Below are 22,291 nucleotides of genomic sequence, written 5' to 3'. Positions count from 1 at the left end.
GGACCATGATACCAACGGAAGGTTCTTCAAAACCTGGTTTTCAGCTGGTGCCACAGGGCACACCTATGATCTCCCACGACGTGGGAGGCTGAGGCAGGAGGATGGCAAGTTTGAGGCCAGCCTCAGCAACTCATCAAGGCCCTTAGCAACTTAGCAAGACCCTGTCCCAAAATAAAATAAAAAGGACTGCAAAATGCAGTTAGTGGTTCAATCCTTAGTACCAACACACACAAAAAACCTGATTTATTCAACTAGGCACAATGACACACACTTGTAATCCCAGCTACTCAGAAGCAGAGGCAGGAGGATCTCAAAGTAGGCCAAAGCCAGCCTGGGAAACTTAGCAAGATCTTATCTCAAAAAGTAAAAAGGGTTGGGATGTCACTCAGTGGTAGTGTGTTTGCATAGCATTAGTGAGGAACGGGGTTTGACCCCAAGCACTACAGAGAGTCCTATTCCTCCTTTAAATCTGTGTAGGAACCTGAGATTGTGGGTTGTCTCCACCTCTGAACCTAACCCATCACCTCGTGCTCTCACATCACAAGGAAAAATCAACCTGATCAAAACAAGGATAGGTCCTAGTCAACAAACTGGACGGGCCTCGGCTCTTTGGGACCCAAACTCAAGCATCCCGAGCCCAGCACAGGGAGCAGCACCAGGAGCAGGCAAGGCCTGGTGCCGGGTTCCAGAAAACAGGCACCGGGGAGGTGCCCGAGAGAGCACTGAGCAAACCAGAAGCCCACGAGCCACTGACCACGTGGGGCAGGGAGGGCAGCTGCCAGGCGTGCCTTGTGCCAGTGGACACCATGCTCGGCTTCTGTGCTTGCTGACCTCCCAGCACACAAGAGAGACCAGGCCCACAGGTGGGCAGAAGGCAAGACGGTGCAGGTGCTAAACTGCCGACCTCGAAACCCATGGACAGGACGGCCCGAGTTCCTGTGTCCACCTCTGTGAGGGCCACAGGATGGACTTCACCTGGTCCAGTTTGTCCTGTGCAGGGGCACTACACCATGCATGTCTTCCGCCTACTTTTGAACAGCTCGTGAGCTAAGAATGATTTTTGATTTTTAAATGTTTAGGGGCAAAGGTAAACAAAACCCACTTTCAACACAGGAAATCCAACTCCCGTGTCTGCCTGTGACCTCCTCTGGGAGGCGGTGCCCCGCTCGCTGGCACTGTGGCTGCCCTGGGGCTACAGGAACAGGGTGCCGCAGAGCCCAAGGGCTTATCCACAGCCTGACTGGCCCCCGAGCCTCCCCCCGGGCCCTGAAGTGCGGCCTGTCTCTGGGTGTCCCAGGGCCAGGCCAGGACCTCACGGCAGCACCCAGACTTACCATGGAGCCTTCACCGTTCCACTTGTCGCCCATCACGGGATCGCACACTGCGGAGACACAGGCCGCCGGTCAGCCTGGCGGTGCCGGCACCCCCGACCCCTTCATGCCACCCCCCTGCCAGATGTCTGTAAGGGCCGGTGGGCTCAGCAGCAGAGTGCTGGCCGTGTGAGTGAGGCCCGGCTTCAGCCCCAGCCCCATGATTCGTGGTGGTAAAACGTCAGAAAGGAGGTGAGCGGACAGACGGAGGAGGGCCGTAAGGGCATCCACGAGGGGAACCGCCACCTTCCCCTCCCCCCGACTGACACTGCCTCCGTCACACCCCGACTCCCCACCCCCAGGCCACCCTCAGGCCCTGACCTTCCCCATCCCCACAGCTCATCTGTGTGGAATCCTATTTGCCCTCTGGAGACCGGCTGCTCACGCAGAACGAGACATTTTCAAGACTCATCCGGGTCATAGTTCCCTTTCTTCTTCTTTCTTTCTCTTTCTTTTTGGTACCAGGGATTGAACCAGGGGTGCTTCACCACTGAGCCACATCCCCAGCCCTAGTTTTTGAGGCAGGGTCCCAGTAAGTTGCTGAGGCTGGCCTTGAACTTGTGATCCTCGTGTCTCAGCCTCCCAAGCTGCAGGATCACGGGCAAGACCACCCTAACAGCCACTTCCTTCCTTTTAAGGCTGACTCGGGCTCTGTGTTCCACACCCCCCTGTGCCTGTCCACTTTACCATCAGTGGACCCTGGTTGTGTCCACCTTTGGCTGCTGTTAACACGGTGCACAATTGGTGGAGGGTCTGCCTCAGTTATTCTGGCACACAGCAGGGAGGGAGCTGGATCGCGAGGTGACTGCACGTGACTTTCTGAGCGACTGGCAGACTGTTCTCCGTGATGGCTATGCCATCGCATATTCCACCAGCAGCGGCCAGTGCTTGCTGTTGCGACCACGCGCGGGTGTGAAGCGGGGTGAGCCAGTCCAGACCCCCCCCCCCAGCTCCCGGCTGTCCTGGGGTACTGGCTCCTGCGTTTCCTTGTCTAAGACGACTGGTTGACTCCGACTAACTGAAGAGCATCTGCACCATTTCTCAAGTGACATGGAAGAGCATCGATGGGCTCCTGAGCCAGCACAGCAGTCCCTCCCCTCCCTGTCCGTGGACAAGCCAACCCAGGTCTCCCAGCACTGGCCTGTACAGCAGCATGGACAAAGCAACAAGCTGGGGCAGACCCGCCACTGACCGGGGGGACAGGGTCACCATGCCCCTGGAAAAGGTCCTCAGTCTGCAAGTCTGGCGACACTGGCCCTATTCCAGGTGACAGGATGGGCCCAGGGCTGCCTGGCCATGAAGGAGGGCTGCTCTATGCAGACACACCCGGACGTGGCCACTCCCCTCACCCCCTTGCAGCCTGGCCCTGCCTGTGTGCCACCCCATGCCCACACCCTTTAGGGTCATGTGCAGGCACATCTTGGGTACCCCGACTTTTAGCACATTAACTCTTCTCTCTCACACGCCCAAGACCCAGGAAACGTTTCCCGCTCCTCTGCACAGCCGCAAGGTTCTCCTGGACACCAGTGGACAAAGCTGACTGGCCAGGACAGAGCGGGAAGGGTGGCCAGGAGGAGGCAGCTGGGCCTCCCTTCCTGTGCTCCCGGCCAACCCCACTCAGCGTGACAGGTGCACCCTGGCCACTCGGGCCGAGAGTGGGCTGGTCCAGCACCCACCGTACACGAGCCTGGAGTTCTGCTGCTTCAGCTCCCGCACGATGTCCACCACCATGGCCAGGAAGGACTTGTCCCGGGTGTAACCTTCAGGGGGAAGAAGCCAGATTACCCTCTTAGTACAGCTGCTCCGCAACCACGGGGGCTGGGCAGCACAGCAAGGCCTGTGCCCAGGCAGCATGGGGCCAGTCCAGGGTCATGGAGGGAGACCAGGCCTTTTTCTTTTTCCCCAAAGAAATGCAACATTTGAAATGAATGGACCCCTGGGTGACCAGCAGAGGACTGAGTTCTTCCTTTCTTTCATTTTTTTTTTTTAAGAGAGAGTGAGAGAGGAGAGAGAGAGAGAGAGAGTGAGAGAGAGAGAGAGAGAGAATTTTTAATATTTATTCTTTAGTTCTCGGCAGACACAACATCTTTGTTGGTATGTGGTGCTGAGGATCGAACCCGGGCCGCACGCATGCCAGGCGAGCGCGCTACCGCTTGAGCCACATCCCCAGCCCTCTTTCATTTTCTACCTTCGACAGTGAGCACGTATCACTTTTAACCAGGTGTTTTTTAAAAGTCCCTGCTGGCCCCCGTCCAGCCCAGCAGCACCCCCAACACCCACCTGTGCTGCCCGCCATGGCCCCAGGACACCCAGGACCCAAGCCAGGCCCAGAGCGGCAGGCCCAAGGCCACCAAGGATGTGACATGCCTAGGGCACTGAGACCCTCCCTGAAGAAAGCAGGGACCAGGTGCAAGCCTGGGGAGGGGGCTCTGGCCCTCGGCGGCCGCTCGCCCTGGGCACGCACCTGTGAGCACGTAGTCGTACTTGTTCACGCTGTTCAGCTTCAGGCCTTCGTACAGCTCCTGTAGCTCATGGGCATTCAGCACCTGACCCTTCCAGTGGGCGTAGCCTGCAGGGGTGGCAGATCACACGGGCCTGAGGCACGGGGGCCAAGGGCAGAGCGGCACAGGCCTCTGGTGGCCATCTTAGCCCAGGGACAACTGCCCACCCTCCCTGGGGATGCCCAGTGGGCAGCCCAGGCACAGTGCCTCAGCAGGCCCCCAACACGTGTCCAGCGCCCCGAGAGCCCCAGGTCCTGCACCAGTGTCTGCACACTCTGCTGGCCAGTTCCTGCTGCAATTGTGTCCGGTAGAACTGGGGTCCTGAGTGGGAAGGGCAGCCAGGCTGCCTGACCTCTCCCCAGGCTCTGCAGAAGTGGCTCAGTGTCCTCCCCCCATCTCCGGATCCAGTCCCCACTGTGTTCCTGGCCATCAAGCGGGGCTGTCACCCAGCACTGGGCACCCTGTCGGGACACCTCCACCACAAGGTTACCGAGTGGCAAGGAAAGCCTTGGACCAAGCCGGACGAGAAACAGACCCAAGTGCCCAGCCTGCCCTTGACCAACAGGAGTCCAAGCAAGGTGTCCACTCCAGGACTGCCCGCAACCTGGGGTACACCTGAGGTGCAGGATGCTGCAGCACTGCTGGGAGACACCTGTGCATGCCAGGGGCAGCCAAGTGTGGAAACCCACCTCTCACCACTCCCTCCACCCAGGGGCCTGGCGTCCCCGACTCAGTCCCCCGAACACACGATCTCAGCCTTTCGGTTCTGATTCTTGGAACAGCAGAGCCCAGGGGTGGGAGGCGTCAGACCATCCGACTCCCTGCATGAGGGCCCTGTGACACCCCTCCCCGAGTGTCTGGCCTGTGTGGTGACAGCTGTTCCCATGGCAAAGGACCCTGGCTTTCCCAGGCGCCATCCTAAGGTGTCTGGAACAAATGCCATTCTCCAGAACTGCCCCAGGGACACGTGAGGGTTCGGCTGCCCCACCTGGCAGAGGCACCCTCAGGTTCTGACTGAAGAAGGACGTGCAGGACCCAGGTACGCGGTCGACGGGCCAGACAGAAACAGACTGACCCCTGGCTACCAGCTCAGCTGGTCAGGAGCCTGCCCCTCCAGGCTCCAGCTGCCCACTATCTGGGATGCCCCTGGGCCCTAGGCTAGCTTTCCTAAGGAGGCCTGAGGCTGCCACCAAAATCTCACAGGCCTAGTGGTGCAGGGTGCAAGACAAAAATGTCCGTTGTGACTCTTGGTCTCAAACATCCTTCCAAATTGGGGGGTGGGGTAAACCCACCTGCACACCTGTGTCCTGGTGTGCTCAGGCACCTGTGACGAGGTACACAGACCCCGCTGAGACCTCGGGTGCTCATTCTCTCACATTCTGGAAGCTGGAAGTCTAAGATCAAGGTCTCAGGGCTGGTCTTTCCCGAGCCCTCTCCTTAGTTCAGATGCCATCCTCCCTTGTGCGTCTGGGTCCTATGGCTTCTTCTTCTTTTGTTTTTGGTAGTAGGAATTTAACCCAGGGATACGTTTTGGAATCAGGGACTGAGTCAAGGGTTGCTTAACCACTGAGCCACACCCCAGCCCTTTTTAGTTGCTGAGAGTCTTGCTAAGTTACGGCTGAGGCTGGCCTTGAACCGGCAGCCCTCCTCTCTCAGCCTCCTGAGCCACTGGGATTCCAGGTGCGCACCACCAGGCCCAGCTCTGATGTGTTCTTCTTATGAGGACAGTTGTGTTGTGTCAGGGCCACCCCATGACCTCATGAACTTTAATCAGTACCTCTAAAGGCCTCATCCATATAAAGTCGCATTCTAAGGTCCCGGGGATTAGGGCTGCAACCCAGGAATCTAGAGTGGGGACACAGTTCAGCCCCTGGCTCACTAGGAGGAAGGTGAGCCGCCAGCACCCAGCCAGGTCCCAAGCACAGGCCCCACGGCAGACCACAGGATTCCTAGAGAGGTGGCTTCCGGGCTGATGTATTTTGGATCTGCAATGTCCTCAAAGGTCCATGTGCAGCATGGTGCTGTCGGGGCGGGGGCTAGTGAGGTTTTTAGGTCGCTGGCGCGTGCCCTCAAAAGCAATGGTGGGCCCCCAGCCTCCTCCTTTTATGCTTCCTGGACAGAAGGTGAGCAGTTTCGCTCCCCCCAGGCTCCCCTGTGATGTGCCACCCCACCACAGGCCCCAAAGCACCAGAGCCAACCAGCCTGGGGCCTGAGCTGAGCCAAAGCAAACCTTCCTCTAGCCAATGAGTCTGAGAGAGAGACCAAACACGAAATGCTGGGCCCGGGGGCCTCCTGCACCTCCCTTATGACTCAGATGGGTCCAGAGCCTGCGAGAACCTTCTGGAAGGGACACTCGGATCCTTTGGTCAACCGACAGCAGCAGAGAAGTGGGGGGCAGGTTTCCCACTGCAGTCCCACCCCCGGGTAGTCCCAAGACTCCTGCCGCCAGCCCTCTCCAGTCCTCAGGCTCCCTGTGTCCACGCTGGCTACCCCTGGCCAGCTGCCTCACTCTCCAAACTCCAGGTGACAAGACAGTGTCCCAGTCCCAACCACCAAGCCTCAGCCCCGCCAGCTCTGTACTGTCCACTCGAGGCCGGGACCTTGGGAACAGGAAGCTCTGGCAAGGCCTGTTAAGGAGCAGCAGGAATGCGGGGTACAGGGCTCTTCCAGCTCGGCCACCCTGCAGCTGGGGACAGCAGGACACAGGGAGGCTAAGGCCACCAGGCCCAGAGAGGTCCTTTCATAGGGCTGACACTGTGGCATCAGGCCCGGACTCCCCAGGGCTCCCCTCGGCCAGGCAGAGGAGTGATCAACCCCAAGCGCTCAGTCTCCACTGAGCTCCCAGCAGATGACACATCACATGTTGTCACGGCTCCTTGCTGGGGGTCAGGTGCAGCCTGAGCCCCCTCACCTTTCAGCCCTGGGTGATGTATACACTGCAGAGCATGGAAGTGTCCCCACGGCCCGATTCAAAACAGCCCAAAGCTGGACACAACTAGGAGGTGTGACTGATGGCTGGACAACAAGATGTGGCCACCCTGGGGGACCCCGCTCACCCAGGAAGGGCAGGGAGCACTCCGGGCTGGGGCGCGGACAGCTGCTTCAGTGAGAAACACCACGTGTGGAGACCTTGTGTCCCTGACCCCATCCACAGCAATGTCCAGCAGACATTCAGATGGAAAGTAGGTCTGTGGAGGCTGGGAGAAGCAGCTGAAAATCTTCCTTCATTCTGTATTTTCTTTTAAGCTACCAGAGTTGAACCTAGGGGTGCTTAACCACTGAGCAACACCCCAGTCCTGTTTATTTTTATTTCGAGACAGAGTCTTGCAAACTTGCTGAGGCCGGCCTTGAACTTGGGATCCTCCTGCCTCAGTCTCCTGAGCTGCTGGGACCACAGCTATGCACCACTGTGTGCTGCTCTGATGATGGAAACATTCTAGAATATCGACTATGAAGATGGCTGCACAATTCTGTGGATACACCAAACCCATAGACTGCTGGGCACAGTGGCACACACCTGCAATCCCAGCGGCTCAGGAGGCTGAGGCAGGAGGATGGCGAGTTCAAAGCCAGCCTCAGCAAAAGTGAGGCACTAAGCAACTCAGTGAGACCCTGTCTCTAAATGAAATACAAAATAGGGCTGGGAATGGGGCTCAGTGGTTGAGTGCCTGAGTTTAATCCCTGGTACCCCCACCCTCCAAAAACCCCAATGACTGTACACTTTGATGGGTGAATTAACCACATGATACGTGAATATCATAATAGAATTGTTTTAAAAAGGGGAGGGCAATAAATATGTATAAGTCAAGAAGTTTCTTCTGGGGGCTGGGGACATAGCTCAGCTGGTAGAGTGCTTGCCTCGCGTGTACAAGGCCCTGGGTTCAATCCCCAGCACCACCACCACTCAAAAAAAAAAAAGTTTCTTCTGGACCAATTAAAGGAAGATTATACAAAAATTAATAATTAGCATTTAGAAGTGTGTTTTTGATTACATTGATTTAATTTAATAATTGATTTTCAAAAATAAATAAAAATAACAAGGGGGAGGGGGGCTTCTGGCCTGGAGGAGAGGGCAGACCCTGGAGTAGGGCTCAGAGCTGCTCGGGCACTGCCCACCCAGGAAGTGCACAGCAGGCAGCAGAGCAGGGGAGCCTCAGTGGACCCTGGCTGGTTCAAGTGTCCTGGCTCAGGGCCATGGGGCTTTGTGGCCCAGGGCAGAGACAGCACGTGGCTGGGCCTGCATGGCCAGTCCCACGTGGGACCACACGACAGATCCTCGCTGGGCTGAGGCAGCACAGCGCTGGCCCAGGATGCTGGCTGTCACTGACAAGGCAGTACGCCTCCCCTGCACCAGGGGCCTTGGCAGCTGCTTCTGGGAGGTAGGGAGCAGGTGAGAAGCCCCGTACTCCAGGAATGAAGGTCATGCAGTCAAGGACCTGCAGGTCCGCCGCCCAGGACACAGCCTGCGCAGCCTGTGACGTGAGGACAGAGATGGCAGCATGGGGTGCTCCACCCGCCCCAGGGCTGCAAGGTAGGGGCTGTCACTCATCCACCAGCGCCATGGCTGCCCAGGGGCCGCACACCTTGGGGGCAGGTGAGAGGCGCCAGCCTTGCTTCTGAGCAACGGTGTGGTGGGGCAAAGGGTGGGAACAGGTAGGGAGCCCACGAGGCAGGGGTGCAGTGAGGCCTCCCCTACAGGCTCACCCCTCAGTTGGTGGCCCTGAGACAGACACCATGAAGCCCCAGGAAGGCTGCACAGCCAGCCTCAAGTGGGCCACCTGGGGCCCCCAGGGCCAGCCCAGCCCCTGTGTGTCTGGAGGTGGGAGCCGGGGCACAGGCACTTGTCCACTCAGGGGGGGGGGGGCAGTGAAAAGAAGCCCCAGCGCCCTTGCCCTCATCCTGCACCCAGAGGGCTGCCCAGCACCCAGGGGTCTGGTCTTCATCTTACCTCCTCTGGGACAAGCCCAAGGCCTTTCTGTCTCAGATTCCCAGGGTGGCCACCCAACCACAAAGCTACAGGACCTGGAGGGCAGCTGGCCACATCTATAGCCCTGAGACCCTGCCCTGCTAGAATGCTGGACGTGCCCATCTCCAACGGTGCTGAGGGGCTCCTTGCAGTCCTCAGGTGCAAATGCAGCCGCTTAATGTGCAAGGCGGTTTTGCTCTCTTACTTAAACCATGGGAATGGAAAAACGGCAGTCAGAGCCCATCGGTTTCTGGACGTCTCTGGACTTCAGAGCCCTTACTGACAAGTAGAGGCTCCATCTGACGCTGGCACAGGCATCTCCTCTCCCACCCCAGGTTATAAGGTTAATACCCCATCCAGGTATTAACCTCCCCAGAGCCCTCCGGCACCCCTTCTTGGAGCACCCCGGAGCCTTCCTGCACCCCGCCTGGGAGCACCCCGGAGCCCTCCTGCACACAGGGCTGCAGCCCACCCTGCGCATCCTGCTGGGCTCAGAACAATGTCAGGGGCATGTCACCCTGGCAAGTGGGGCGGACTCCACACACACAGCCCGAGGCCACACGGGACAGGACAGGTCGGGGCTGTGGGGTGCACACCCTCCCCCGAGGCAACCCCTCAGTGCTCAGAGCAACCAAGTCCTCGGAGTCCCCATGAGCACAGACGCCCCGCTCTGTGGCACTGGAGTTAAAAATCCAGACTGCCCAGAGGGTCACCTTGGAACATAGGGGACCTCCTCACACCACAGCACCCCCTGGTGGACAGGGTGTGAACAGGCCTCCCGCCGGGCTGACCCGGCAGGGAGGACAGTGCTCCTAGCCAGGCACCAGCCCTGGGGCTCACCCATGGAACTCTCTCCCCAAGCTGGGCCTTGGATCACCACCCTGGTTTTCAGAGGAGGACACTGAGGCACAGAGAGGCCCTATCACCTCTTCTTTTTTTTTTTTTTTTTGAGAATTTTTTTTTAATATTTATCTTTTACTTCTCGGCGGACACAACATCTTTGTTGGTATGTGGTGCTGAGGATCGAACCCGGGTCGCACGCATGCCAGGGGAGTGTGCTACTGCTTGAGCCACATCCCCAGCCCTATCACCTCTTCTAGGTCACACAACTCCAGAGCAGCAGAGCTGAGATCCAAACCCAACAGACATCAAGGATGAGGAAACCCTAGCTCCTGCCCCCAGACTCAGTATAGAGTGACATTTTGGGGCCCTCGTCCATAGGAGGATGGCACTCTGGCTCCCAGGGGCCCATCCCACCTACCTGTGCTCAGCTCTACCTCAACTGCTGCACGAGGCCTTACCTGTGTGATTTGAAAACTGGACAGAGTTCACCGCGTCGATCTCAAATCCCAACACCTGCAAGACAGACAGCAGGACGGGTGTGAGAGCCCAGGGTCGGGGTCCCAGGGAACCCTCATCAGGGCCCTGATGACAGCCCGAGCACCTGCCTGGAGGAGGGGAGTAACAGGGACAGTGGGTGTGGCTCTCCCTGACCTGCCCCTGGCACTCTCGGGCCCCATGTGCCCAGCCAGGGGCTTCGCGTCCTTTGTTTAGGAAACTCATGGGGCGCAGCAGCCCAGAGGCTGAGGCAGAGCCCCTGTCCAGCTGAACTCACTGAAGGGGTCATGGATGATTCTGGAAATTCCACCAAATGAAATCATTCAAGGAAACCAATATAGTGTGGGGACCAGCAACGGCTGTGAGGCCATCTTTGGTGCCAGATTTTCGGTTCCCAGCCTCCGCCCTTCTGAGGAAGTAAGGCCTGGGCCTGCCAGGCCACCTGGTTAGCCATCCCTGGTCCTCACGGCCAGCTGGCCCGAGGTTCCCCGAACCACCACAGCCACCTGACCCTCACTGCTCCCTGGCAGGGAGTCTCCTACTGTCCCACATGGGGTCACTCAGCCAGGGCAGCTGGGCCCTTGAGACACCCTGGTCTGCAGGGTCATGTCGGGGGTCTCTGTGGTCAGAGGAAGCAGATTCACTCTCAGGGCAGGAAGCAGTTTATTGAAGAAAATTAAAACCTGTGAGTTTAAAAGCTTACGTTTGTCTAAAAGTAAGAGCACTTTTCTGGTGGAGGGAGGAAGGGGAGCCACGTCTGCGGGGTCTGCGGGGCCGGAAGGGTCTGCAGGATCTGCGGGGTCTGCAGGGCTGACGCAGTGCAGAGGGTGTCCTCCCTGGCTCCTCCCACTTCCCTGGCCTCTCACACTCAGTAGGTAGGACTCCCTCAGTGCCCCTCGGCTGCTGGAGGTGGTAGACACCAGACACAGGACAGAGGACACTCTTCAGCCCATTACCTGGATCACTGCCAGGCCTACCCACCTTGCCCACCTGCCTCTGCCAGGCTGGTCCTGCGGGCACCATCACAGTGGACCTACAACAGTGGCCCTGCCAGAGAGTCCCCTCCCTGGTCGCACACTGCCCACTGTGCCCCTGAACAGAGCCAGCCATTCCAACTGCCCAGGGAACTACTCAGCACGGAGCCTGTCTCCCGTGCGTGGCCCTGTGCCCAGTGTGGGGGCAGCAGGCCCACCCACCCCAGGCAGGGCCAGGCGCTGCAGGAACGCAGCACACGCAGCGGGGCGGTGTGCAAGGGCTCAGCCACCTGTGGGCCCTGGCTCTCCTGCTGGCCCTGCGAGAGCACAAGGGATAGCCTAGGGCCTCCCCCACCCCACCTGCCTGCCCACACCAGGCTCGGGCCAAGGCCAGACATGCCATCAGCCCTGACTTGGGGGCCACGAACTCAGTCATGCCACAGGCAGGTGTTCAATTGGACTGGGAGGCTCAGGGCTGTCCCCGGGCTCTGTACTTGGGGAGGGCTGGCCACCTGCAATCAGGACAACTGGCCATGCCCAAGGAGCTTGAGGCTCATGCTGGCCAATCCTCCCACCTCCCCTGCCTCCTCTGCTGGAAGACACCCCACCACCATCTCCAGGTCATCCCTCCTCCTGTGTGCACCCCTCCATTTCTACCACCTTCCTGAGAGGCACCTGCTGGCTGCCTTCACCTGCTCTCGGCTCCCTGTGGCTGGCTGTCCACCCAGAGGGGCCTCCTAGCTCCCAACACACCAGCCACATCACACCCCCTTTGCCAGGGAGTACCCCTGCTGGCCTCTCCAGAGGGCGTCGATCTCCCCTCTGCCCCCGTCCCCACTCCCAGCCAGGTCTACGGTGGCTCCTTCCATGCTTAAGTCACCAAAGGGCCACTGAAGAATCCACCAACCAAATGTTCCACACTGGCAGGTGCCACCAGCCCAGGGAGAGGGCCTGGTGGGCATGGGAGCCGGGGCCTAGGCCTCAGGGAGAGCTGAGTCAAAGGCCGCCCACTCCATCCACTGGTGACTTAGAGGTAGCCTGCCAGGGAGGGAGGGGACAGAGCTGGCAGCATGAAAGTCCCGCCAGCCAAGTGTGAGGACTTCCAGGTAAACATGGCTCAGAATCAGACCCTCCCCTGGGCCAAAGTCCCAGGAAAATGAGAACAAGGAGCTCTGAGAAACAATTGGCAGGTCAAAGGGCGAGGCAGCAGGAGACAGCAGATCACCAAGCTGCTTTTCTGGTGCATATTTCCATAGAACGTTCCAGAAAAACCTTAGGACCTGCAGTGGGCAGAGAGAAGTGGGCCACCTCCCCGGCAGAAGCTGCTGGACAGAGGGCAAGAGCGCACGTGGCAGACACAGAGGTGGGCAGCGTGTGGGAGACAGAGAGAGACAGAGCAAGTGAGAGACAGACAGAGACACAGAGCATGTGGGGGACAGACAAGAGACAGAGCGTGTGAGAGATAGAGAGACAGAGGCAGAGCGCGTGGGGGAGGCAGAGGCAGACAGGGTTTGTGAGAGACAGAGTGTGGGAGAGACAGACAGACAGAGGTAGGCAGCGTGTGTGAGAGACAGAGAGACACAGAGACAGAACAAGTGGGAGAGACAGAGCGTGCGAGAGGGCCAGAGACACGCAGAGACAGAGGGACACGCAGAGCACGTGAGAGACTGAGAGAGCCAGGCAGAGACGCGGGGCAGGAGGCGGGCAGCAGAGATGGCGGATGTGTCCCAGCCACGCATGAGCGGCTGGCCGGGTGCCTGGCATTCTGCACATTCTGTCTGCTCCGTGGGTGGCGTTCACTTGGAGCTGAGCCACTGGACTGGACAATGATGATCTGTGTTCACCAAGGTCATTCCAAGGACTAAGCCGATGCCATCACTAGAGTAATCAACAGAAATCAGCAGTCACACCCACAGAGTTCACTTGCCTGGCCAGACCCCCTCTACGCGACTGACGCGGCCTGCAGCATCTCAGTCCCTGAAGACTGAGGAAGCAGATGAAAGCAGAGTGACACAATCCTGGAGATCCTGCCAGTTCTGGAGGTGGACACTCAACCCTGGTGTCGAGAAGGAAGCTGCTGTCCTCTGCTTTCAATGACAGCTAAGGGGCTGAGATGCGCTTGGCATCTCCGTTCCCAATGCCGCCTCATCAGCTTCTTCAGCGTCACATGCCTGTGGCAGCACCCCAAGTCACCCGTCAGCGCTGCACTTCAGCCACACTCGGGAGGAGGCAAAGCCAGGCGGGCTCCCAGGAGCCCTCGGCCCTGGAGGAAGGGTCTCCAGGCTCGCTCCTGGGCTCAGACCCATGTGTGCGCTGGGCTCCGCGAGGCTGGGCCCTGACCAGGCCCTTCCCGAAGGCCCCTGCCTCCAGCTGGGAGGGCACTGATGCCCTCCCCTCACTCTCAGAAGCCCTCGCCACGGCAGGCCCAGGGCCCCCAGCGCAGGTTCCCAGCAGGCCCCTCCCTTCACCCCAGGCCAGCTGCTGGCCCCTGGGTCACCACTGGGTGCCCTTTTTGCCTTTTCTGGCCTAGCAGCTGCCTCATTAGGCCATCTGCTCCCCACCTCCCCTCCAGGGAGCCACAGGCTGCTCCTTCAGCTGAGGGTCAGGAGACGGCGGGCAGCAGGCAGACACAGGCCCCCTGCCAGGGTGCCCCAGACCCCTGACCCACACAGCCACCTCAGGCCACTCTGGGGACAGCACTGCTGGTCTGTGCCTCCTGAGGGAGAGATCACCTTGTGTCACAGAAAGCCTGGTGCCCAAAATGGCCTTGGGGCCCCCTGGTTCAAAGAGTGACCCCAGTGGCCCTCACCTGCCCTGTGTGGCTTCTGCATATGGGTGAAACCTGAGGTGGCCTCTCTCCCAGGACTGTTACTAGCCAGGCGGGTCCCACCCAACTCCAGTGGCTGCTGGGCGGAAGGGGAGGCCTGAGACCTGAAAACTGCGGACTCTGAATGGCTGCATGGAACCGGCCTGCATGACTGCACCCCTCCCGGGGCCCCGAGCACCCCAAGGCCAGCAGACCTCGCCTCTTCCCAGCTAGCTCACCACACCTCGCCATCACTTACACCCTGCAGCCTGGAAGCCTCTGCTCTGCACAGCGGCCCTGCGCCCTGTGCCACCTGCATCTCCCCCCACCTCCCGCCACAGCTCTGCTTGGCCAGCAGGAAGGGCCCACACCTGGGAAACCAGCACGTGCCTGTGAGCCAGCCCCTGCCTGGCACCCACTCAGATTTCACCCGCACACAGCTGGCACACAGCCAGGAGGTGGACAACCTGCTTCAAGACAAGGAAGGACTCGCCGGTGCCACCCAGGGACAGAGGACCGGGAACCGCTCCAGCTGGGCCGCCCCTCGGCCCACCTTCCCACGGGTCCACATCTGCTGGCACGGCCCACCGCAGCCTGTTCACACCGCCTCACGCCCTCCCTGAGATGGTCCTCACTGGCCTCTGGGCTGGATGCTGCCCCAGCTCCCTCAAGTCATACCCCTTGCACCCTCCAAACCTGCCCCTGAGGGTCCACTGCTGCCCAGACCAGTGTCCACCACCACAGCCTCACACCCCAAGCAGCAGGCAGGGTTCCCGCCATTCCATGAGCCCCTGCTGCAGAGCTGCTGGCCACTTTCTGGACCCCAAAGCCCTAGAGCCACTGTGCCATCAGTTCCGCTCCCTCGCCGAGGGCAGCACCCTCCACCTGCAGTGGTGCTTCCAGGGTCAGCTGCACAGTCCTGACAGAGGGCAGTCCCCCACCTCCCCCACAGACAGGGCATGCGAGACAGACACAGGGACACAGCGAGTGGGAGCAGACAGACCCCACTGTTCTCTTGGATTCCTCACTGCTGCCCGCCTCTCACTGGTCTGACCGTCCCCGTCACAGGTGTGTGTGCAGGAAAAACCAGCACAGACAGTCCTGGGCCTACCTCCACCCAGGCATGGCCAGTCAGGGGAACAGTGTGCTCCTTCCAGCCCCCAGGGCCCCATCGATGTCTTGCCTCCTGGACTCTCTGCAGCACCCGGGACCTGCCAGGATGCTCAGGCTCCCCCCTCCCACGGCCTCTGAGATGGGGTGTCTCAGCCAAGAAGCTTAACAGATGAAGCTCCAGTGCCCAGAGTCGGCCGCAGCACGGGTCCAGCTGAGGAAGGCCTGGCCGAGCACTGGGAGGCTCAGCGCCCCAGGAGGCGGAGATTCACTGCCACCACAGTGGGCGCTCCCTGGGAGACCTGCAGTGGGCAGCCTCTGCCCCTCAACACCGATGGTGCCTGAACTGCAGCAGGGGGTCCCTGCCTGTGGCTGAGCGAGATCTCTAGCTGTGTGCATGTCGGACACAGGCTGTCTTGCCGGGAGAGGAAGCTGCTTGGACTTCCTGCCCCAATGCCCAAAGCAGCCCAGGCAGGGCCCAGGCAGGACCTGGAAAGGCTCTCAACCCTCTACTGCCCGAACTGCATAGCAACACGGCTCAGGTGCACTCAGGAGGAGGGGCACTCCCAGCCTTCGAACCCAAACAGGGAAGCCAGAGGCTCTCCGTTCCTCCCTCTCCTTCCACCCACAGCTGCACAATACAAGCTCCTCCTCCTGCCACAGCAGCCCCAGTACCCCGACCCCATGGCCACCAAGCAACCCCCACTTGGCAGTGACGCAGGCTAGCGGCTGCTGTGGGCAGGTGGCCCCCACTCCCAGCGGTGACGCCTTCCTCCCTGTGTCTTCAACCCTCCCCTAGCAGCGAGGCAGACACGGAGAGACGCTGCCTTGAAGCAGCAGCTCGGATCCCTCCTCCTGGGAGAGGCAGAGTGACTCAGAATGCAGGAGCGGGGAAAGCTCCGGAAAGCAGGAGCGGGGAAAGCTCCGGAATATTCCAGCACAGTTCCTCCAGGGGCCAGCCTACCTTCACTCAAAGCCTTCTAGGGGTGGAGAGGAGGTCAGTCACTTGAGCAACCTCAGGGCCCAGGCCCATGTCCCTCGAGGCTGCCTACAATCCAGCCAAGGCAAATCCTCATCCTGATCTCCACGGGAACTTCTGGAGACAGCCTGTGTTCCCCAGAGGGTCTCCTACCTCCCCAGCTCACTCCCAGCCCCCCAGTTGCCTCTGCCCACGTGCGTGCCCTGCCTCTGCAGTCACAGCTCTGCCCCCACAAGCCCCCAGCACCCACTTCTGTGCCCACAGCACTCACGGCTAGGACCATGATGCCAGGCAGGCCCCACCATGGGCAGTGGAGTCCAGGGTCTCCCAGGTACTGGGCTGCCCTGCAAAGCCCTAAGGCAAGGGTCTCACCCCAAGCTCCTGGCAACACCTAGGGGCTGACCATGGTCAGCCTATCTTACCGTTGGGTCACTCAAGAGCCACGGTTCTTCTAGGCAACAGGGGGTCACAGAGAACCAGGCTGGTAGGAAGCCCCCCTCCTCCCGCCACTCACCAGCCTGTCTGCCACTCCCCTGGCTTAGAAGAGATCAGATGGCCAGACAGCTGGGGGCTGCTGAGCTGTCCAGAGGCTGCCAAAAGGGTATTCCCAGCCCAGTATGGGATACTCAGTGCGGCCTCGGGCCTGTCCACCCGAAGGCAGCAGAGCAAATGCTGCGGGTTCCAGCTCCAGTCCTGCTGCACCTCCCTCTGTATGCTGCTGCTCTTCCTGACCTGCTCAGCAGGATCTCTGCCCAGTGCTGGCCCTGGCCTGCGCCTCACTCGCACACAGACTGGTGGCTGGGAGGGCCACCATGCTCCTCAAGCCACCCAAAGGGGACTGCTTTGCCAGGTGCTTGGTGGCTCTCACAGGAGGCCACAAGGTCAGCCTTCCTGGGGCCTTAGGAGGAGGGGCTTGCAGGCTTGGGCCAGCAGCGGAGCCCCTGAGAACAGAGGCCCCACGTGGAGCTGGGTGGAGCTGGGTGCGGAGGGAACAGGATGGCAGCTCCACCTGGCAGGGAGGGAGGGCGGCGTTACCGGGCTGCATCCCCCAGCCGTCCCCAGCACTCCCCCTCATCTCTCCTTTCTTCCATTCTTCCCCATGTCACGGCTCCAGGTCACCAAGGAGGACAGGCCATGACTACTTCAGAAGCTCTGTGTGGGCGTGCACTCACGTCAAGGCCAGTGAGTCAGCAGCCCTGACACTGAAGCGCCCGGCTCTGCAGACTTGTCCCCGCTCTCCATAGCGGGAAGCACCACCCCAAGCCTTACTGAAATGAGGCCAGTGTCCTGCAGAGGGCAGAGCAGCACCAAGAAACGCACCTGTACCGTACAGGCACCCACGGCACCCACCTCACCCACGCTCACCCATACACGCAGACGTGGTCCAAGCAGGGAAAGAGCAATCAGAAAATGAAACCAGTTCGTTCTCACTTTTCTCTGTGACAGCAGAGAACCTAGAACCCTCAGCCCCAAACTCAGAGTCACAAGAGCAAGAACAACGGATACTGTTCTTTCATGCAGAAAAAATACTAAAAACACCACCATGTTTCCAGGACGGGGACCCATCTGGCTCAGACCCGGGTTCAGCAGCGGCCAAAGGGAGAAGGGAGAACTCAACCAGAGAAGAGCAAGCAGGCAGCCTGGCCTGGCGGGAACGAGGGATGGAAGACACGAGACCGTTTCCAACTCCAACCCATCTCCAAGGAGGTGAGCAAGAGCAGCCTGCCCACATGTGCATGTATACCATGCACCTGCCACTGTCCTGTGGCTCCAGGGACCCCGGACCACAGCCATGGCTACTTTGCCAGTGTCACCTGTCAGAGAGGAGTAGAGCCATGTTGAAATCTAGGTTTCCCACACAACCTGATGCCCACCCCATGCTTCTTCCTACAGGGTGTCCAGGCCCAGGCCATTGGTCAACAGGCATGGCTTTGCCCCTCAGGGTCTACCCCTGCACAAGGGGCAGGACAGTCAAAGAATGAGGCTGCTCTCTGCAGGCCCCAAACCAAGCTGTCCACCTTACCACATCCTCAGGGGCAGGAGATTATGGCCTTGCCTTCCTGTTCCAGGGACAAAGTATTTAAGTGGGTTTTGAGCTAAGGCCCCAGGTTGGATTTTCAAAGCTAATGGATTCAGTAAATTGGTGTCCAGTGCTCATGATTCCCCCACCATCCTTGAGGCTACCCCAGCACAGAGGCCACATGGCCACAATGCCCAGGCCCACTCCTCCAGAGGTTGACACAAGGACGTAAAGTTGCTCCGAGCCACCTGCAGGCCCAGTGGCCGTGACAGGCTCCAGTGCCCCCCAGCAGGGCAGGTTTGGCAGTGCTTGCTGCCACCCTCAGGCAGTTCATGTTACATCCCAAAAAGGGTGTCACCAACCTCTGAGCCTTTTAGAAAACCCTAACTGCCCCTTTGGGTTTCTCTGCAGGCCCCTCCAACCCCAGGCAGATCGCATGGTGGCCCCAAGGGTGTGTCCACTGAAACCTCTGAGCATGATCATTTTGGAAAAGGGTTCTTTGCAAATATAAGTTAAAGATCTTAAGATAAGATTGTCCTATAAGTTAAAGATCTCAAGATAAGATTGTCCCTGAGCTCAGTGACAAGTGTCCTTGGAAAGGGAGAACAAGGGGAGAAGATCAGACATGATGCATCTACAAGCCAAGAACACCTGGGCCCACCAGAACCAGGGAGAGGCAGGAAGAACCCTCTGGGAACATGCAGGGCCCCGCTGCCAGCGAGTGCACCCTCTGCCCTCCAGAGGAGACAATAAATTTGTTTTTAGCTCACCCCATCTGAGGTACTTTGTAATGGTAAACTTGACCGTGACCCCACCTTGGGAGGCAAGAGGGCAGGAGCAGGGTTGGGAGGCTCTGAGCATCCTGGGATCTCCACTTCCCAACCAGCATGCCAGGAAGGCTCTGCACCAACACCCACAGGCTCAGGCAACCCAGAGCTCGGGGCCTGAAAGACCTGGAGGTTTTCCCCTGAAGAGGGATAGGCTGGGGTCTAGCTCAACGGCAGAGGGTGTGTAGGCACGCGCAAGAAAGGCTCTGGGCTCAATCTCCAGCACCATTAAAAAAAAAGGGGGGGGGGGGAGAGGAAATGGTCCAGGCAGTGTGTGGACAGGCAGTGTGCAGCAGGACACCTTTCCTTCCCCTGACCCACAGCCCAGGGCCAGAGCAGCAGGGCCTCCCCGGCCCAGACGCTTCGCAGGCCAGTGTGCAGGACTCCACCAGCCCCTTGCCTCTCCTCGCTGCAGAGGTGGGTAAGGAGGGTGGGAGCATGAGAGCCAGGAGACTGCCTCATCCTCCTTGTACTCTCAGACCCCAGATCACCCTGCCTGGCACTGCAGCCCTGCTGGCACTGGTCCCACAAACTTGTTCCCCTTGGGCACAAAAATGCACCTTGGATTCAGGCCCAGAAATAAAACCCAAATCAGGGTCAAGGTTCTACTCCCTTCTCGTCCGCATGTTTTCCCTGGCCCAGGGCAAGGGGCTGCTCTGCTGCCTACATGAGACCCAGGAGTGGGCCTGAGGACTCAACAGTGTACAGGAGGCAGGACCCTGAGGGTCCTGAGGTGAGAGTCTGCACCAAGCCACAGCCATCAGCCGTCAGCAGGAATACGAAGGCCAAGGGCACGTGCCACACCTGGCACGAAGGGCTTCAGGAGCCCTGGCACCAGACCCCGACAGAGATGGTGCCCACTACAGGAGGCTCAGAAACCAGGCCCACGTCCCCCAGTGCAATTACAGAAAGAGGGGACACCTGCTTTGTGGCACAGAGCCCTGGACACTAGGGTCAGTCTCCACAGTGGCCTCTCCAGCCCCATGCCAGGCCCCTGGGGCATTCTGTGGTCTCTCTGATGCAGTATTAGGGCATTAGGCCTGGCCCAAGCCTAGACCTTCTCCTTTCTAGCTTTTCTTCCCCCACTTTTGGCCATGTAGACAATACTCTGGCGTTCCAACTTGTGTAGTGTTGACCAAAATCTCCACTACGGTGACTCTGGACCTTAGGGAATGCTCCCTATGGACCTGCCTCTGAAGGCTGGTGAGCGCTGCTCCAGATCCATTTCCAGGCTCTGCCCACTGAGGCCCCTCGTGTGCTGGCTGAGGCTGTGCAAGCTGGATGGGCAGGTCAGCCAGCCATCCCAGCCTGCCCCACCCAGCCCACTGCTTCTCCCTGCCCAGTGGTGCTCAAACACAGGGGTGGAAGAACACAATGCCAGCACGGGCACCTGTGGAGCCACCGATAAGGATGCTGGGCACTGGGACCCCAGGTAAGAAGCACAGCTCTTCCCCGAATGGGTTGTCCAGAAGAGCCTCTCCCTTGGCAACAGGCACACTATGTCCTCCTCCTTGGTGCAGAAGCCGAGGCACATGCCTGGAATTCAGGAATCAGGAACCCTGCTGAAGGACCAGGACAAGAGGAAGAAGAGCAGTTTACCCAGTGAAGGGAAGAAGAGAAGCAGCAGGCAGGTGGGGAGGAGGGGAGGAGGGACGGGATAGAGAGCCACAGCGGCTTTCACAACTGCCCGGGTGGGTAGGGCTGTGCAGAGCCCAGCCTGGCTACCCCTGCACCCCTGCTCCAAGCACATCCCATTCAGTGACCCTGTCTTTTGCAGTCCTGCTATGTCCCTCCTCCCCCGAGAGCCAGGGGCTACATACTGACTGCCCCAATCAAGGTCTGCCCATTGGAATGAGAGGCAAGCCCGAGACTGAGGTGGGGAGGCACCGTACACCTCCCAACAGGGGCTCAAGACTCAGTGGCCACCCAATCCCTTTAGTCTTGAACTCCTGCTCCACAGCTGAGCATGCTACCCCCAGGCTGGCCCTTCCTGTCTTCCTTCCACACTAGCCCAACCTGCAGGCCTGCTGCAAATAGGCGGCCTTTTCTTTTTCTTATTTCTTGCATAATTGAACCCAGAGCCTCAAGAATGCTAGGCAAGTGCTCTACCACTGAGCTACATCCCAAGACCCTTTTTAAATTTTTATTTTGATACAGGATCTAGCTAAATTGCCCAGGCTGACCTCAAACTTTAGATCCTCCTGCCTCAGCCTCCCAAGTAGCTGGGATTACAGATGTGAACCAGAACACCCAGCAGGTGGCCCTTCTTCATGTCCTGCAATGCTCAGCACAGGGACTGGGTGTGCACAGCAGGAGGCCAAGGACCTGCCATATCTGCCCTTGTCACAGACCATGCCAAAGGTGGTCAGGCAAGGGGGCTATCACCTGGCCAGGCCCACCCAGCACAGTACCCTGGTTCTGCCTCAGGCCCAGCCTAACATCCACTGTATCCAGGTCCCCTCCTGACCATCCAACCATAACCAGGAAGCAGTAGGTGCCTGGCCTACAGCAACACGTGAAGACACAGTGGGCTCCAGGAATGGACAGCCCAAGAGCTGGCCCAGCCTCCTGACCACTGGCCTGTCTGCAACCTTACTATCCTCTCCTTCGTGAGGCCCACAGAGGACAAGGGGCAGAACCTGGAGGCCAGCACAAACACCTGCCTATCTTACCGTCCTGCCTGGACATTGCCCTAGAGGGCCGGGTCCTACCAGCTCTGACTCCTCCAACCCTGCTGCATTTTTGTCGCCTCCAGGGAGCCCCCGCCCACGGCTGGCCTGGAGGCAGGAAGCGGGAGGCACTCGCCGGACGCCACAGCTGGTGCACCGGGGCTTGGTCGCACCGGGGCTTGGTCCCACCTGAGCACCCCCCACTCCAAGCCCCGGCCAATCCGCCAGCAGGGCTCCCCGCCCCCGCCCACCAGCCCAATTAGCAGGCTCATGAGCCCGCCAGACTCTGGCCGCAGCGCCCCGAAATCCAGACCCCAGCGGGGGCTCACTGCGGGACCCCGCCAAGGTCACGGCTGGGGGCTACCGGCCACCCCACCGCGGATCCGCACGCAGGTCGCGAGTGCAGCCGAGCGGGTTACGTAAGCCGCGCGGAGCGCGTACCTGCAGCGGGAACGTGGCCGCCCGGTTGCCCACGTAGCCGCGGACGACGTGGCTCTGGATGGAAAGCACCCGGCACTCCTCCTCCATGCCGGGCGGGCGCGGCGGCGCGGGGCCGGGGCGGTGTCACGGTTTCGGCGCTCGCTCCGGCTCCCCGATCGCGGCTCTCCGGCGCGCGGACCGGCTCGCGCAGGCGCTGGGCTCGGACGCTGCCCGCCTCCTCTGACCTCAGCAGCGGCTGCGAACCCGCGAGCCCCGCGCGTCGCGGGGCGGGCCGGGGGCGGGCCGGGCGG

General features: G+C 59.9%; 1 protein-coding gene across 1 annotated transcript in view; it reads right to left on the bottom strand.

The window, feature by feature from the left end:
• Positions 1-22,234, bottom strand: part of PDXK (pyridoxal kinase) — a 31,172-nt gene extending 8,938 nt beyond the window's left edge. The window contains exons 1-5 of the mRNA XM_081300722.1: positions 22,002-22,234; positions 10,139-10,193; positions 3,835-3,939; positions 3,047-3,130; positions 1,335-1,381 (exon numbers count right to left, since the gene is read on the bottom strand). Of these exons, the coding sequence (XP_081156848.1) occupies positions 1,335-1,381; positions 3,047-3,130; positions 3,835-3,939; positions 10,139-10,193; positions 22,002-22,088 (378 nt within the window). The 5' untranslated portion in view covers positions 22,089-22,234. The remainder of the gene's footprint in view (positions 1-1,334; positions 1,382-3,046; positions 3,131-3,834; positions 3,940-10,138; positions 10,194-22,001) is intronic.
• Between the last annotated feature and the right edge of the window lie 57 nt (positions 22,235-22,291).

Source organism: Spermophilus citellus (genome assembly GCF_964194105.1).
Source record: "Spermophilus citellus genome assembly, chromosome: 7".
NCBI lineage: Eukaryota > Metazoa > Chordata > Mammalia > Rodentia > Sciuridae > Spermophilus > Spermophilus citellus.
The sequence above is the reverse complement of the archived record's forward strand: the minus strand, read 5'-3'. Positions and strand labels throughout refer to the sequence as shown.